Source organism: Teleopsis dalmanni, chromosome 2, assembly GCF_002237135.1.
Source record: "Teleopsis dalmanni isolate 2A chromosome 2, ASM223713v2, whole genome shotgun sequence".
NCBI classification, from domain to species: Eukaryota; Metazoa; Arthropoda; class Insecta; order Diptera; family Diopsidae; genus Teleopsis; species Teleopsis dalmanni.
In genome coordinates this window covers 26,516,345-26,536,492 of record NC_051847.1, presented here as the reverse complement: position 1 = coordinate 26,536,492, position 20,148 = coordinate 26,516,345, and the positions used below count along the sequence as shown (strand labels likewise).

The following is a 20,148-nucleotide window of genomic DNA, read 5'->3' as shown; positions in this document are numbered from 1 at the left end:
AATCTTAGTTCTATCAACTTTTACATAATCGAAAATAATATTAACTATTTTTATCTTTATGTTATATGAAACTAAAAACAAAATATAAAAAAGTTTTAATGGTCTCAGGCAGCATTAAGTGTGCTTTTATTTTTTCTTTAAATAAAATATCAATGAATTTAATTATCTGAAGTTAATTTTAAAAAACATATCCTTTAGATTTTAGATTTTACTTTAAAAAAATGCTCTTCTATTAAAATTTATTACAATTACATCACATACTAAACAAATAGACAATTTTCATTTTTATTAGGAATACATTTATTGCAAAACTTAGCACTTAATAAAATTATTGTTTCATTTCACTTTATGCAAAAAGCAATAAAATGCATTGCTTAACTGAGTTTACACTATACTAGTTCTTAATTATTAGTACGATTTTCTCATTTTAATTATAATAATTATCAACAAATTACAAAAAAGTACAAATAACAAACACAACAATATTTAAACTAATTGTACATTGCGATGGATTTGTATGTTTGGTTTATATGCACGTCTGTTTGTGTATGTGTTTCATTTGTTTGTTTTAAGTGTGCATTGGGTTTAGCATACTTGTAGGCGTTGAATTTCCCTAATTAAAATAATTGATCGGCTAACGAGCCAATAAATGTAGCTAAAGTCATAGATGAACCCTCTTTAAATTTAAGGCCAATTGTTTTTCCATAAGATTGTATAAAAATAGCGCGTACTCTATTTAAACGTTGTCTCCGCCTATAAATATATAATTTATTTTTTAAAATAATTTATTTAAATATTTTAAAAATATAATTGCACTTACTGTGTACTCGGTGAAGATGGACTGTTGGCAGATGCAGTACCTGCTGTACCATTGCATCCTGAACCATTACTATTGCAATTGCCGGGTGTGGCACCTTGACCACAGCCAGTTGTCGAATTACAGCCACTATTTTCCCGTGAAGCCATTTGCATAAAACTGCCATTCATAGATGAATCAATGGACCCAGTCTCAGTCACCACTTGCCAACTACCATTTGAAGATGTCGACTCTTGACGTTGTCTCATTGTATTAGAACCAGGAACTGTTATTGGACTAGTTTTGGAACTAGAATTGGAAAGAATTTTAAAATTAGAATATTGTAACGCAATGAATGAGGTACATTGACATTAAGGTCGCGACGCAATGTCCTCTATTTATAATAATAAATACAATGAAAATTTGTAGTAATTATTGCTAGCCTGAATTTAAGAATATGTTTAAGTTATAGCTGTGATCATAATGATCAACTTAAGCCTAATAGCTTATTGTATTATTGTATATAACTTAACAGGTTTGGAAAGATAATTTTAAAACTAAATACATAATTACATATTTACTTTTGTTTAAAATACAGAAAAAAGCTCATTATTTTAAATAAAAAATTAAACCTGTGCATTAATGGATTCTGTTAGATTATACCTGCGATCCCTGGTGGATCCACTTAAGCCTATTGGCCTAAATTATTTTTAATACTTTTTATAGATAATAAATATAGCAAATAAATTAATACCAATATTTCATTTGATTTCTTAATATAAATGTATAAAATAAAATTAAATTTATTTAGTAATTGTTACCGTTTCGGATTTGGTGATCGATTTGTGAGCGGGTTAGGGGATGTTGTATTACTTGTATTACTTGGTGGTGAAGCTGTCATGAAAAAGTTATCATTCATTTGCATATCACAGTTGGAACCATTTGAGAGGCTATCATTACTATCTTGGTCAAAATTTATACTGTTCCAAATAAAATAAAACAATTTAATTATTAAGTTATTATTTGAATGTAACTGAAACAAACTAAGATGTTGAACTTACTCTCTAAGCTGTTCATCATCACAATCTTGCTTTATAACAATAACGCTACTGCTTCCACTACTGCTAGATGTCTTAGTACGTTTTCTAAAACGAAAAAATTTTAAATAATTAAAATATAAATTAATGTCGCCTTTAACAACCTATGTTCGATAATGCTGAAGTCCTCTTCCGTTATATGTTTGAGCACGTGAAAGCAGAAAAACATAATATCTTCACCACGTTTAAGTCGATCAGGCAGTTGATGTCCAAACATAAACCAGTCGTAAGCTAATGTGAAATAAGTAATTTGTGTAGGATTTAGTGACTGATGTATGAGACCATCGGCCCATAATGATAACCGAACTAACGAAATAAAAAGCGGTGTACGATCCCAACCACTGATACAGTGTATAAGCAATCCAGAGTTTTCCTCTTGTATATATTTTAATATAGCTTTAAGGTAATTTTGTGTTATTTCTATCAAATCCCATTGCTTATATTCATGCCAACAGATATCAAGATCTGCTGTTGGACCCAATTTAGGTACACTAATAGAGGCATCGTTAAATGATTGATTCCAATCATAATATAGATTTTTAGCAACGTAATTATTATCGCGAAAGTTTTTGAAAAACTCACAACCTGGATATGGCAATGAGAGTAAATTAAAGTTCTCATAATGACAAGGATCAGCCTTTTCTGAAGATGAAACGCTGTTGAATATATAAATAATACATAATTAAAATAAAAGAGGATTTTTTATTTAAGTTCTACTTACGTTACAAAATATTTAACTTTACGCTTTTCAACCATTAGGTCCACTATTGTAGACACTTTTAATGCATTTAACAATTGTATATCACTTTTTATAACCTCATCATAACTAAAAGGCATTTGTACGTTGATTTGATTGATAAGTGATTCTTCGGTAGGATCATTATTTTCATCATCTAAACTAGGCCGTTCGGTATTATTTGAGCCACTCAGGCAATCATAAGCATAGTCCACCACTTTTCTTCCATACGTCTCTTGCACGACGGATATCGTTGCCGAACGACATATATATTTACCGCGATACATAATAACAGGAACGGAGAAACGTTGTCGGCAACGTGCATACTTAGCCATGGTGACTAGTTCGCGGATCTTGTTAACATCATATAGATCTTCGTAAATTGTCTTTTGAGCCTGTGTGTGCGGGTTAGGATGTGAATTGGTATGTGTGTGTGAGTTGCACTGATGTTGCTGGGATTGTTCCAATGGATTTGCGAAAGTAACAAATGTATGTATACTGCTATCTCCAATTTCGCCATCTACTGAATCTAAACAATTGCTATTATTACTAGTCAGACCATTACTGAGAGATGAAGTCGTCGTTGTTGATGTTGTCGGTTTTGTAGGTGATGTCGTAGTTGTTGTTGATCCATTGCAGGAACAGTTCGTAAAAGCATTTGCGTTGGCAGTGAGAGTAGACGTCATGTATCCATGTTCATATTCTGGTATTAATATTCGAACTGGATACCGCGAAGAAAGCAGACCATTTGGGTTTTCAATTTCAAATAGACTATAATCAAGTTTAAAAAGTTGTTCAGCTTTTTTTGAGATTTCAAATTCCTAAAATTAAAAAACCAATTCAATAAATTAGTAATATTTATTATAGGATATATTTTTACTAATTGAAGATTTGATTAAACATATTAAATTTTTTTATTAATTTTTTATTAATAGGAACAATTGTAAATCGCAAACAATAATTGAAAGATTCCAAAGCTAATGCTGAAAGTTAAAAATATATAAAATCGTATAATATCTCTTGGTTCAACATGAATTAGGCCATACACTAGGAGAGGCCATTCATCCTCTATTATATTCTCTAAATTATATACCGTAATTTTTTTTTATTCACAAACCTAAAGAAAGATATTTACACTTTATAATCGTTACATCTGGAAAATATCTCTATTTTTGTAATATATTTATACATCTCATTACCTCAAAGAGGATAAGGTACCTATATGTTAAAAAAAATTTTTTAAAAAGAAAGTAACTAAAACTAATTTCACTGACTTGTTGATAAATTATCATATATTATTATTATTGTGATATATTATTATTATAGATAGGCTGTGTGTAATCTTTTGTGGAGATTGCGATATATACACAGATTATAAAAAATTTCACCATCTCAATGGTGGACATGATTAAATCTATTCCCAAAAACAGCAAATTAAAAACATTAGTTATAGGTTATTTGCTACTCAAAACCATTTGTATTGGGTAATATTAGAAGTTCCTGCAGTTTTTTCTCATTAAAAAAGTGATAAAATTTTAACACTAGTGAAACATCACTGACACATTAGCTGTCAGGAAAAGTGGAGGCACTATAGACTTACCTTATGACATATTGGAATTATTTAAAAAGAGCAGGCTACGCAAAGGCGTTGGATTCTTGAATAATACATGAATTAGCGCAATAGTGATTGAATTACCGAACTTCCATATACAAAGTGTTGCTGAAACGCAACAAACTAGAACTATTTTTGAAGCGAATCAACAACACTTCAAAGTCTGGATTAACAGCAAACAAGGTTATGTTGAATGTTTGGTAGGATTATTTACTGTCTAGGGAATTGTTTATTCTCTACTGCTTGCAACTTGACCACTGTAACAATCAAAAAAATGCGATTGGTCAACAGAAATGGAGTTGTGTTTTATTATGACAATGCCACACCATCCACAACTTTGATGATTTCCAACAAGTTTGACTGTCATTTGTTACGGGTTTTGCAAAACTCTGTTAATGGTAATGTAATAACATACTGAAGAACCGCTCTAAATCACTTGGCCAAGTTTCATGCAGATTAACTGTAGAAGTTCTAAACCCACGGAATTTGTCCGAAAAATGGCAAAAGGTCATAACTAATAATGGCCAATATATACTTTATTAAAATTAATTATGTTAATAAAAACTTTCATAGTAATAGAAACAAAATTCCAGAAAAATATGCGAACAAAAAAGTCAAGTACGACTTTGGATCAGTTGGTTAAGGTGCGCTGATTCTGAGCTTCACATTTGGCAGGACCCGAATTCGATTCCTGGTACTTGCAGTCTCAAAAATAATTATTTATGATTAATTAAATACAAGAATTATTTCCAAGACCACTGATGATGGGTATTTGGCAATACTCGAAACAGCTGTATGGTCAGCCAAAAATTCAATTAATTAAAATAATATAAAAAATAAAATATTTCACTATTTCACTACTGTTCGAAAAAACCTCTTTAATTAATTTTTTGTTAAAAAATCGGTGAATACTTTGTATATTATGTTATCCAATATTATGTTATTGGATGGACATCATACACCCAAATGTTCTACATTCTAGATGAAGCCGACAATGGCGTTACCTTCGACTTTTAATATGAAGAAAATCAAATAGTAAACAGAAATTTGGAAAATTTTAGATTTAATTGTCATATTCTTTGTTGACCTATTCCAATGTAAGCCTTACGTCTAACAGATATTTCATATTGAGTATAAAATGTTTAATTTCACTGCAGTAAAATTTTTAACAAATATATTGTATCATTTACTTTTTATAGATAATTAATGACATAATGCTGGTAGACAATCTACAATACTCACATGATAACAATATTGCTTTACATTCTATGATATATGAAGCTACATATATATACATATATCATAAATAAATTTCTTGGTTATTTGAACCTAACGACGTTGAAAAAAGTTACTACTGCATTCTATCTTTGAAAATATGGAATAAAGAAGGGAGCAAAGTCTATTGGTTTAGGTCTGATTATACTGATAACTTATAATAAACTCTCGAGGCGTTGCACTTTGTAGTTATAAAAACTATTGATTATGGGTCTCGTATCTAAATATGAAATAATATTGTTTCTATTTGCGGTTTTGCCTCAGTCGACGTCGATACTTCTCATTGAGGTCAATGAAATGTTGTTGACTTTGAAATGCAAAACTGCAACATTTAAAAGCAATTAAGTGTAGACTCAGCCACATAAACACAAACTTCCATACATCAAAATCGTTATGTGAAGATAAAAGTATGAGAAACGAATATCTGAATAAAACCGGAAATTATGCATATTAAAATTTATCATACTTCACTTAAAATGAAACAAGTTTATAATTAAAAAATCTTATTTTGAACATAAGAAAGCAAATTAAATTTTATTTCCAAAATGATTAACTGCAAAAATGATAGGAAGTAAGTTAATGGTGTCATGCCCAATTAAGCGTGCCTGTTCTGTCATAATAAACAAGATTGAAGTATTTGGCAACAGAACTCATCCACACCTTAAAATTTTACATCTTTGCTTATAAGAGAAAAAAAAATGTAATTATTTAATTCAACTAAATCAAAAACTCTTTCGAAGCAACTCTGGTTTTTCGTAGTGGTTTATACGTATATGTCATCTAAATTTCAGAGAGCTCTAGTTTAAATCCCAGAGCTGTTCCTCTCTTTAAACCATCTTTTGTTTAAAACTATTTACCTAATAGTTGTTGTTAGAAAAATCTCATATAATGTCCTTATTTTGGATCAGAATCCAAAATAAATTTTATCTATATTAAATAGCGGAATTTCTCACCGATATAAAGCACCCAACCTTTCAACTTGGAGCAATATGTAGGATTAATAAATTGGTTTGAATTCTAATTTAAAAAATTTCTTCGAAGCAACTCAGGTTTTTCTTTTACAGAAGTTTTTCATATAAGAAATAATCAGTTTTTACCATATATGAACTAGTTTTAAAAGAGCCAAGGTTTAAAGCGCAGAGTTATTCCTTTTTTAGACGATTAAATTATCCTCGATTGTTACAAAAATTTGATATGATGTGATTCTTCTTTAAATATCGAGATTTTGAAATAACGAGATTTTTTTACTAATATATTTGCTCGTTTAAATTAAATGAGCGTTTTAGATATAGATATAAGTCGGGCATTAGCTCCCAGTTTGGAGTGCAGCTCTACTACCATCTTAACAAAATATGTTTATGTAAAAAACGGAATGTTGACTTAATTGAAACTGCTAGTCCCATTTTTTGTGACTATCTGACTTTGATCGGAACCCATAGTTCTTAGTTATTTTATGTGGTTGTTCCAAATACATGTATATATGTATATGTGTGGATATTATTTCTTCTTTATTAAGATGAAAACTGTTACTGAGTTCTTTCTGTGCTGAAATTTTCAATAAAAGATGGGAAGATTTAACGATATGTAGGCATTTGTATGCAATCAGGCCACGTTCCGATAAAAGAAAATCCAAAATTCTCATTGAGAAACCCCGTAGAGATATCGGTCTTTTAGTAGGTTTACTTACAGGTCACTGCAGGATAGGTAACCAGGCTAGAAGATAGGGTCTCTCTTTAAATCAAACCTATCGCAGCTTTGTGGAAGATGATAAAAGTATCTCTGATCTACTTTTGGAAGCTCCAATTCTTGACGATCTTGATCAATTGCAAGACCCGACACTAAATAGCGTTTTACATATACGGTAACACAATGGGCCATAAGGCCTAAATGGATCCCCTAGGGATCGCCGGTATAATCTAACCTAACAGAGGATGGACGAACTAGGTACCCTGGTATTTGCTTAGAGTGTCACACCAATAGCGTTATCGTTCGGTTAAAATACACTTTTCTATCAGACACGTAGTTGAGCATACAGAAATACCACGATAAAGCTTTTTTCTCGACATAAATTGTTTACTAACTGACAATTGTTTAAATGCAGTATATACTTTATAATGCTTATAGTATATGGAATCGATATATACATAATTTAATTATTATTATTATTAGGACATATTTGTATTTTAACAAAGTTACAAATTTAGTCTATTTACAAAGAATATTTTATGTACATCGAAATTACATTATAGAATTTATAATGTATAGTTTAATATTAAATAATATTCAAAAAATTGTGTAGTTTGTTGTTGTAAGGTAGAATGAATTTCTATATAAGTTTTCTACTTTCAAGGGGGTTGTAGTACACACCTACCTTCATTTCAATATTTTTTCTACATCTCTCTCTCCGTACCACTAGAGCACTAGAAAATGATATAACCATATTAATCAGAAAGGAAAAATTTTCCCAATAAAACTTAGGGTCACCCTTATGTACATACACAACATACATACACACATATAGCAATATTTATTTAAGTTTTTATAAAGTTAACGTAAAAAATATAAATTTATTTATTATTTATAGTTCTTAGTGTAAATACTAGACACAATTTTTTTATATTTTCTTTACAAAGTTTCATGTGCAAACAGTTAGAAATTTTTATTAAAAATAATAAAACTTGTAACAAATAGTAAAGTAAAAATAAAAACAAATAAAAATATCAAGGTCATTTCAACAAAACGAAAACATTAATTGTTACACGATAATACAAATGAGAGAAAATTATTTTCTAAAAAACAGAAGAAACTAAAAATAATAACAACATAAGCAAAAAATAAATTCAGAGGTCAAAACACTCAACATAAACATACACACATACACAAAAAAAAAGAGAAACCAAAAACAAACCATAAAAATAACAATATTTATGCTAAACTACTGGGCCAAGTTCCACTAGAAAACCGGTATTTTAAAGAAGAGAAAGGGATGATAGTATGTATGATTGCGAGGTTCTTGACGCGAAAATAGCAGCAAAAAAAAAACAAATTTAAAGGCACATATGTATGTATCTAATTCTTTTTAGTTTTGATTTTTTTTAATATTATTATACACTTTGCGTTGATAAGTATTTGTAAACAAAAAACTAAAAACGACAAGTTTCTTCTGCCAGAACTTTTGATAAGCACATTTACTGCAAAGTACTACACACACATATATGAGTGTATGATCCCAGCGGGACTTTCAGCGCTGAGGGAATCGATTCCCTCAGCGCTGAATGGTAATCCAGCTGATATGCGAAAACTAATCTTATGCTTCTATATAAAATATAAATAAAAACAAGTTTTCAATAACAACAACTTGTAAATAACAAAAAGCGCACAAAACAGAAATAAAGATAATACAAAAGAATGCATGAACAAGTTATGTGAAAGAGGAATGCCATCGCAGTGCCACGCCATGCCGTGCCAAAACACAATATTTTCATACGTCATGGATAGGGCAAAACGTCACAATAACAACATGAACACGCAACCACACTCGGCACATATCAAAAACAAGAACAAAAAAAAAACAACGAAACAAATAAAAAAAAGGCAACTTCGTAAATATACGATCTGTTTTGTTGCCATTGTTGTAATAACAGAATTATTACAAAACAACAAAAACAAAAAAAACACAAACAAAAATGCAGAAACGACCGTACACATATGGTATGTGTGTGTACACGAAGGCATGCCAAGTAACCTGAAGTGACGGAATGCATTACAATTTCGTTTACACAAGCGAAAAGGAAACAACAACAACATCAAAGCCAATAGCCAATATATTGTGTTGCCATATAGTTTTCCACACAGTCAGTTCTGTGCGCCTGTTCATTTGGCTGAACGATAGTCTGTCGAAAAAACAACAAAGGCCCGTTCGATGTTCGCGTAACTGATTTATTTTGCTTGGTCTGCTTGCTCGCTTGTGAGCAACTAAAATTCGTTGGCGTAAAAAAATAGTTTTCGGTTTGATTGCAACAGACAGACAACCTAGAAAATTAATGAATGCACTGCACTCGTTTCTTTAATGCTTAGCTACACTATTTGAGTCGCTGGTTCAATGAGAAAACACTTCAAATGTTTTTTTTTTTATTTTGTACATTTTTGTGCTTGAATTCTTCTTTACAAAGTTGCAGCCAGATATAAAAACATTTAACCATTTTAACCATCTTTTTTTTTGCTTTAACTTAAAGTTGACCTAAAAACTATAACTTTTATAGTTTAAATGTTATGTATAAACCCGGATTTTGAAGACTTTTCAATTGCTGGGCAAACAGAAAGTCGCATTCGAGTTGCACACTAAACGAAATAATGCACTGCAGCACATTCGTCGCTGCAGCGATAATTTGTGATATGAAAATACAAAAAAAAAAAATCAAATAATTTAATTTATGAACAAATACCCGTATTTGCGAAGCACAAGACTTTCTTTAATTTTCTGTCTTTTTGAATTTTTGTCTGTCTGAATTTAATGTTAATGCAGCTGATTACCGGCTAAATATCAGCTTGGCAAGCTTTGAAGGCACAATTTAAAGCGAGAGAAAAAGAGGTCGCACTGCAGTGAATGAAGTTGCGAAGACGTTGCCGCCGCCGCCATCGCCGCTGCCGTGTGCACTTAAAGATATGCAAAGCTCACGGATTTTAGTAAACTTGCAGAAGTCAACACATCAAAAACCGGTTTAAACGCAATGGAAAGGAACACACAATCGCTCAGTAGACCGTTGCGATTCAGCATTTCTTGCTATTCGGAAGAATGATTGCATTAGGTTCGGTTAGTTTGGTGGCCTGAAGGTCATTGTATTTTAAGATTCTAATATCTGCGGTAAGTCTACATATTATATATAAAAATAAAAGTTTTTTTTATTTATTTTATTAAAATTGTTAATATATATGAGATAATAAAGTATACATTTTAAAAGTTGTTAGAGTTTAAAGGGAAACAGACAATGGATGTAAACTTAAATTATATTCAGAACTTTGACTGAGGATGAATATAGAATATGTACCAGTTGGGGCTACCAATGCGCCTAATCTTTAGAACTTTAAAAATGATATGATTAATATACTGAGAGATAAATTAAAATAGTAGGTTGTAATAGAAACAAATAACTCTTAAATTTCCAACCGACAGTTTTAATGCTGGAGATGCATGATGTTCTAGAAGTCCAGGTCAAGCTATTGAAGACACAGTAAAGGTAATGATTGACACAAACTAGTGGATAAAAACTCGTGAAACGCTTAGGTTGCTTTAATCTCAAAGTTCCACGTTTCTAATTAAGAAGTAACTAATCCATAATTGGTCATAACAACCCGTTACCGGATTTTCACCAAACGCACCACCCTAAAAGATATATAAAAATAGTCAGGTGGTATAGAAGCAAATATGTCTTAAATTTCTTAAGTTTATTGTTAAAGATGTATCACGTTCTAAAATTCCAGTTCTATTAAGTATATATTCTTCTTCTTTAGTCTCATACTTTAAGTGCGGTTAGTGCTCTTTGTAATAACACTGATCCAATCAAATGACTCAAAAATTCAGATGGTACATAATATATAAAAACAAATTATACGATAGATATTTTACATTAACCAATATTATACATCTTACGCAATACTGTTTATCAGGGATACAAATATACAGTTATGCAAGTGCAATAAACTTTTATCACTCAGATAAGAATAAGTTAAAGAGCTGATAGTTCCGGTAGCTAGGCTCGTATATTCAATTTGTCAATTTATTGATTAAATTATAAATTAAATTAAAGAGTTAATCGTCCTGGTATCTAGATTCATGTGTATTTAGTTACATTTTAATTTATTGATTACGAATTAAAATAAATAAATACAACTATAATTAATATAAATATATAAAAAAATAAACATAAATATAAATAATCCAGTAATTTCTAGAATAAAATAATATATAACTTTACATTTCACCACATTAACGTAACGAATCATATAATACATTTTATTTCAGAAGTTATTAAGGGTACCAAAAGTGGCATATTCACCCTAGGATTCTCTGTAGATAGTTGGGAGGCTTTAATAATATTAGTAATGCTTGAATTAACTTTATTTTTCTCAATTAAATTATTTATTTAATTTAATACTATAATTTGCTTAGGAAGGATTTACTTATAAATAGATGAAGATTTGACAGGTTTATGTATGTTAGTGTAGAATGATACCTGTTGATCTATCGTTGTAAAAAAAATTCGATTATTAAAAATGCTATCAATTATTAAAAATGGTTATAATAAAAGTTCCCGAATATCTATTGAAAGTAGTTATCTCCTATTTGAAAAGAGGTTCTGAATACTGGTACCAGGTCTTCGTTTAGGAATCTCACTCGTTAGCACAACCAACCAAGTTCATATATATAATGAATTTATAAATAATTAATTATATTTACTCATCATGCATTGCATATGGTAGCTTTTTTGTTTGTAAATATTTCAAAAGTATTGCTAAAGTAAACAATTTATTTTTTGCCAGGAACCTATACTAGCATAATGAACTGTAAGAGCGCAAAAAGATACTTGTTTGCTTTTTTTGAACTGCCACAGTACGTTTTTTTTTACATTAAATAACACTTTCTGAAATACAAAGAGAGTACCTATTTACCACAAAAAATTTTAAATAATATAAATAAAATTAAAAATTTGAATAAAAATTTGTGTATATAAATTTTAAAACGCACACTTGTTGATTGATTTAAAAATAGATTGAAGAGAAAAAATAAATAAAAAATACTTTTTGCGCGTTTAGAGATTTCATAATTTAAGAAAAAATATTGATGTCAAAATATAAAACGGACAACGAATTTTTAAATTAATTTTAAAATTTATTAAATTTAAAAAAATTTTTTAAAAATTTTGTGCTTTATAATATCTAAGACCTTGTTTATGGGTTGGATTTATACAGACATTAATTATTACAAAAGAATTATTTCATCTACTTATTCTTGATAAAGTACCGGTGGTGTTAATTTGAGAGAACTACGAGGGTTATTCGTAAGATTTGGGGATTATTATGGCCAAACACAAAATCAGAGATTTGTAAAGTATTGTAGCCAATATAGAAAGAAATGGTTTTAAATTTCTAGGTGTTCATAACTTTTTCTATTTCCACTAGATACACTTTTCCAGTAAAGTTTCCAATTTTAACCCCTTTAAATAGTACATTACCGCAAAATCATCAAAACATCATCTTTTGTGGATCTAATTGGCAAGATTCAAATTTCCTGGAAATAGCTATGTTACTACGGATCATAGTAAAGACAGCTATTTTAAATAAATTTTTCAATATAGTTTAGTTTATAGTTTAGAGATATCAGGATTTAAAATTAAAAATCTTTACATGAAAACTACCAACTGGAGGCGTCTATTAGTTATTATCCGTTGTTGGTCATATCTTGTACTTTCATTCATTAAGTTAGTGTTTAATTTACTTCAACTTATATAGTCTCTTATATAGATAACTCCTTTTGTATTTAATTAATTAAGTAATTAGTATACTACGAATTTTGATTTTATTGACTAGTCACAGCTATCACAGTTAGTCATATCTTGTTGTACTTTCATCCGTTATGTTAATGTTTAATTTAATTAAACTTATAGTCTATATATAATCACTTGATCTCTCTTACTTTTAAACTTATAATCTTTATATAATCTCTTACTACTTTTGTAATTAATTAATTAATTAATATAGTCCGAATTTTGATTATATTGATAAGAGTAAATTATTTTGATGTCCAGTCACTGCTGACAAAAGGATTCAATGACTTTAACTTTGCAATTTGGTAAGTATTAACAGTACTTAAGAGCTTAAGAGCTGTGTATCTAATATATTTTTTAATGTTTTCAACTTTCATATCGTTTTGATAACTATTGTATAATCACTAGTTACTACCAGATGACATCTGCATATTTTTTGTTAGTGTAATCTGTGACGGTTTTAGCAGTATTACAGCTCTATGAAACCTATCGCACCCTCTATCTACAATCTACGTTTATTGAGTAACCACAATGGTATTGTCCAAGGCTAATCTTCTTGTGAATAAACGAATCTTTGAATTTCTGATGCAATGAGAGATTAATCCAAGGCATCCATGTTCGGTGGCAGGACTTGCTGCTTTAGTTTAAACTTTAAGTAAGGGAAAGGCCTCCGAATCTGACGTAATCCTGTCGTTTGTTGTTGCATATATTTACTTACTATATTATATGATTATAGTTATAAATATTCTGGCTGGCATTGATGATGGAATAATAGTTTTTACGATTGTTTCTAGAGATATACAGTGAGTCACGCAGGCACCTCAACATAATGTTATAATTTGAAAATTAAGATAGATATAATATTTAGGAATAGGAAGGGAATATATATACTGTTGTTAATTAATTTGTACGTATATATTATTTTTTTCCATATTATAATTATATTATCTATGTTATAGTTTATAGTATTTAACTCAATATTTTTGCAACTTTTTATTTTATTTATTTATACTTTATCAGCAAAAGCAAAAGCATTTAAAATAACCTCTTCACAAACACCTAAAGTTGTAGACACGTAACTATATTTGCAGAGAAACAAATGTGATAAGGGAGGGAAGTGTGAATGTTATTCGATGCACCTGTTGCATTTTTTTATAATAAAATACTGAATATTCAATAGAGTTCTAGGAACGTCAGTATGCAAATCTAAATACAATTGACGTAAGCAAAGTTCTTATCATTAAAAAAATGTTTTGACATGCTTCCCCCCTTTTTTATTATCGGCGTTTAAACAATGTAGTCAAATTGTTATTATATTTGTTTATTTTTAAACAAAAAATAAATTGTTTAAGGTGAATTATGGTATATTTAAAAAAAATTAATTTTTATTATATATGATATAATAGACCACACATGTGGTCTATTTGCGTTGTTTTTTTGTTATGTTTTTTTATTTCCCGCCTATTTTTGCATAAGATAAAAAAGTAGTTCTGCAAAAAATTCAAATTTTTTTAAAAGAGGAGTTAAAGGGTAAGTAAAATCTTTAAGATTGGGTACATAGCCCGCATTTTAGAAAAAGTATATACTATTGCCTTTAAATGTTCATAAAAATTATTGCAAATCGGTTAGAGATATGTAAAAGCGCCCAGAACTTAATTACATTAAGTTTATTGACCCAGAATACGTAATTAGTGAACATTTTCTGGCACGCAATTATACATCTACTATTAAAATATATTAGCACTAAAAAAAGTAAGAAATAATATATCTGAAGGCTCAGTTAGTCGATACGTACCGTAAGAACTTAAGCGAACTTAAGCCAAAGCGATACACAGGCGTGGTAGGTTGTATCGACTAACAGAGCCTTAAATCTGTTGATTCTTGTCATAGTGAATATTTAATAGTTCTTTCAGTCTACGTTCCAATATATAAATTAACATATAGGTATAGTGGTAAGCCGGAGAAATCTAAGAACACCTATTGTCAAATATTATAAGAAGAATAAGATAATATGAATAATTACATATATGTAAGTATACAAGAATGACATGTCACAATAATTCTCAAAATATGCAGTGATGTGGTGACATAGTTTCTAACCCTTTCAATATTTATACAACAAAAATTAGGTATGGAGGCCCGTATTATAAAATTTATTTCAGATGGGGCTTTTAGATAATCTCAGTGCTTTAAATTATTTTTTTATTTATTAAACATTCATGATACCTTAATTATGAATTTACTTCAGAAGGTGTAAACATAGGCCTTTGTTTTATTTTTAGAGGAGGAGACAAAGCCCTTTTCGAAGCAGTTCCAAAGAAGAAGATCTGGAGAATTGTTTTTACTAGGCATGGAACGACTTGGATCGAATGAAGTAAATTGGAAGTGCATATGGTAAGATATTGTATCGGCATGAGTATTCAAAAATTATATTATTTATGCATTTATTAAACAAAATTAAAGATAAGTTCCAGTTATATTTTTTTTTTCATTCGTTAAATAAGCGCCCAAAGAGCACTTAAAACAAAATCAAAAATTTTAATTACTACCGTTTAAAACAAAATGTCGGTTCAAACTTTTTTTATATATATGACAATTTATAAGCTTTTATAACTGGAATAGTTATTACAAAATTGAAATACCTATGCACGTGTGTTTTACTAAAAACCCAATTACCGTGAAGCGAGGTCTGGAGAAGTGAAGATATGATATTTTACACCAGTTTTTAGAAAATGGAGGAGTAACGTAAATTATTTTGTCTCCAATCAACTAATGTAAAAAAAGCATTATGTCTGCTTCGAAAATATCGCCTCGCGCACTACTCTTCATTTTTCTCTTAATTTTTAAAGCTTTACCTCCGACTCGGGCGGTCATTTTAAAAAAAGAATTTTTATTTTATAACAGATGATGATTTATTAAAATAACGGAAAAGAAAAAAAAAACAGTACGCAATTTAATTTAATATTCGAATGGAATGAAACATATATACCGTATATCATATATAATGTATAAAATAACTCATTTCTTTATAATTAATGTTTAAGGCTTTTCAATTAACAAAACAGTTATTATTGAATTTGCTTAACAAATACAAAATAAAACAGGGCTGCAAATATAACTGCTGCCCTAAAACTAAACACGTTTTAATATTAACACGAGACCTATTAAGGCACGAATACTGACGAAAGATCACGAGTATTTCTAACAACACCGGCTATGCAAAACGTGTTTGCATGGATGGAGCATACGCCTTAAAACACACTACACGCTATTCAAACAGTATCAATGGAAAACGAAAAGCACATGCTGCGCCTAAATTTATGCAATGCCGCATGAAATAGAAGTAAAATATAAAATATTAAGGGTTCAAAAACTTACCACGTTGCCATCTTCAAAGCATACTGTCGCTTCGAATGACTTTTTTTCGAAAAGGTATAACAATTCGTGCAAATCTTTTCGAGATACAACTTCCGTGCACATTTTTTCCGCGATGCATTTATTTTTACTACTTATATGGTTTTTAATTTAAGAATGCCGTTTTGCTTTAAATTTGAATTTCCATAAAATCGTTAAGTAAATACATTTAAAATTTATATTAAAAAATAACAAACGAAAAACTTGTATTAAAAAATGCGTAGAAAACGAGGCAATCGATTTGCCAACTAAAATACAACAATAAAATACCAACAATAAATTTTTAAATACAATAAAACTTTTATTACGATGTACTGATTAAAATATTTTACAATCGTTTAAGCATAAAAAAATTCATTTTTATAAATTTGTTGACGTAATTAAATATGTTGTTCGCTCAGCTCCCTTCTAACGTTTGATTTCACTTCTTGCACTTCCGAAATTTAACCACCCAAAGCGGTTAATTAGAAAACCGTTTTTGATATTCTTGTGATAATTTGTTGTTATTTTTTTAAAAATTTTTTTTGCGTTTTTTCTATTTAAATTTTTTTTTAAGTTTTTGCGTTCTTAATTTTAGTAAACTTAAAGCGAAAAGCACATACGCAGCGTCACGAAGAAATGAAATGAAAACAAGTAAAAATTTGTTAGCTTAACAGTGTTGCACTGTGAAAAAAAAGTAACATACATTTTTTGTAGTTACGATTTTATTAGATATTTCGCATATAGTAAAATATTTATAAAAAATTAATTTATTAAATATTTCTTAATAAAAATGTTTTAATTTTTATTTATAATATTTAAATAGTATAAAAAATTAATCTTATTCTTATAATTCATCAATTTCATATAATTTTAAATGGAAGAGATAGTTGTTGTTTTAAATTTTCACAACACTGTTAACTCCACCCGTTAGAGCAAAGATTATAAATACTGAACGCGTTTGTTTAATGATATTTTTAAAACATTCGCTTCAGACTGAAATCTAGTATATGAATGAATATATATATATACATAATATATATATGTATGTATATAATATATATATGTATATATATTATGCATATATGTTAACTCCACCCGTTAGAGCGAAGATTATAAATACTGAACGCGTTTGTTTGATGATATTTTTAAAACATTCGCTTCAGACTGAAATCTAGTATATGAATGAATATATATATATACATAATATATATATGTATGTATATAATATATATATGTATATATATTATGTATATATGTTAACTCCACCCGTTAGAGCGAAGATTATAAATACTGAACGCGTTTGTTTGATGATATTTTTAAAACATTCGCTTCAGACTGAAATCTAGTATATGAATGAATATATATATATATACATAATATATATATGTATGTATATAATATATATATATGTATATATATTATGCATATGTACTAGGTTTATCTAATCTCAGCCTGAAGCAAATTTTTTTAATAATACCAACAAACTCTTATTAGACATAATATTTATAATACAGTATTTATAATGTTTTCATATTGTTTGAAGATCAATTTTAAAACCGATGATGTAGTAATTGTGATGATAATGGCGATGATGATGCTTTAAAAACTTATTCATTATTTATACTTAAATTAACTATTTTACTTACTCTTAGTCGCAACAACCGCTTTGCTCGTATCGGATCTTAATTGGAAAAGGAAAGCATGAATGATAACCAGCTGATACATGAACTGACAGTTCCTATATGCACTGGGTTGCATTCTTTAATGGTAAACTGCATTGTTGTAACGATCAAAGTAAGTTTACAAATATTATGTGGAGCTGAGTTCTAACACATATAAGTGAAGCAAAGGAGGGTAGGGATCTTGAGCATGCAAAATATTTTGTATAAGACCTGCCTTTTTTTTAGTTTAAGAACAATCTTTCCTAAAAACGAAACAATAACGGCATTCTTACTCATAAACAATCGCCTCACATGCTACCATCATCTACCCACATCTCAACTCTTAATTTTCCATGTTATCCGATTGTTAGATCATCGAGGATTACAACAACAACACCAAATTAATGGTATACAATTAAACAGGTATTATATTGGGTTAATATGTATAAATAGATTAACATTTTCGAGATTACGTGCCAATACAAACATTTTATTTTAAAACTTACTATCTATAATTATGGAATATTTGAAACTTTCATATTATATCATCATATATACAGTGAAACTTCCATAACTTCAAGTACTATTTCGCAAAGGAAAGGTTTGACTTATGGACACTTCGAGTTAGGAATTTTTTTTTATTTTTGAAAGAAATTAGAATTACATTGTAAGATATTTATTTATTTGAAATCAAATACAGCACAGTAGTTATAGTAAGGTAAAATATTCAAAAATAAGGGTTTGGGATTTTATTTATTTTTTATCAGTAAATGGCTTGTTCAGTATATTTACTTCCATTTATCAAGCCAACCAGTGCTTGCCTTAAAATTATCATCACCAAACAGTTTCGCAAATTTCACTGCCTTCTTTTCTAATATTCCTCCAGATATGGGAATGTTTTGATCGATATTTTTAAATATTGAATATGGAACAAAAGTTTTAATTGACTCGTGACAATATTTTTATTCGAGTTTTAGAAAAATTCGAGTTTTAGAAGTTTGAATTATGAAAGCAGAATTGTATGTTATTAGCTCTCTAAAACGTTGTTGCACTATTTTTAGTTCAAGTTATAGAAGTTCGATTTATGGAAGTTTGACTTATATGTTGTTCTGTATTTGTCATTACATTTAAAAGTCTGCTTTAAGTGAATCTTTAATTCCAGAACTAGTAAGTATGTATCTATAAAAAATAATAGTTTGGAAGTTAAATGAAAAATTAATATCATCTTCGTTGAGACGAAAAAATAACAACTTATTTTTATTTCTCTTAAAAGACTAACTAACTAACTAAATTTGTGAAAAACCAAATTTATCTATATCATATCATACCTATATCTATGTATAAGTTCAAAATTATTTTTGAAAAAATAATTTTAATAATGTTTTTTAATTGAATTATTAAAATTATTTTTAAAATTTATATTTTATAGAACTCAAAGTCTGTAAAAGCGGTAGATATTTATGAGATTAAATAAATTATGTGATGAGGAAAAGCTAATTTAAACAATATAGTTTTATGTTAAATGATCACCACCAATATTCGAAATCGAATTGGCAAATAAAGAAGAAGAAAAAGATTAGCAAATAGCTTTATATTTGTGATATTGTAATGGAACTTAGTTCTAAATTTTATTTATAAATTAATTAAGTTTTTTCACATTTTTAATGTTTCTATTTATATTAATTACTTTGATAAATTAATATATGTAATATATATAGGATTATTATAAGGATACTTATGTTGTAGAATTTTTTACAGAATGTGGTGTATAGTTCACATATAAAGAATATTTTATTATTACTTTGTTTTGGTTTTTAGTTAAATTGAATCCAATTTTAAAAAGTGTTTACTGATTTTTTATATATAATTCACATTTATTTTTTTTTTTTTGCTTTTGAAGTAAATTATTTTATATTTCTAGCATTGCATTTTTGTTTTTACATTTTTATGATTTATTTTTAACCAAATTAATTTTATATTTTAACCAGTCTTTGTGCATTTCAACTGTCCGCAAATTTTTTTTTGTATATT

At 28.7% G+C, this 20,148-nt stretch overlaps 1 protein-coding gene across 1 annotated transcript; it reads right to left on the bottom strand.

The window, feature by feature from the left end:
- Nucleotides 1-235: 235 nt before the first annotated feature.
- Nucleotides 236-16,628, bottom strand: LOC119679501 (myotubularin-related protein 14-like). The gene is made up of 7 exons (XM_038091893.1): nt 16,439-16,628; nt 2,615-3,450; nt 1,998-2,549; nt 1,858-1,941; nt 1,618-1,776; nt 821-1,105; nt 236-753 (listed from the first exon to the last, which is right to left on the bottom strand). The coding sequence occupies exons 1-7, from the start codon at nt 16,538-16,540 to the stop codon at nt 618-620; spliced, it is 2,154 nt and encodes a 717-aa protein (XP_037947821.1). The 5' UTR covers nt 16,541-16,628; the 3' UTR covers nt 236-617.
- Between the last annotated feature and the right edge of the window lie 3,520 nt (nt 16,629-20,148).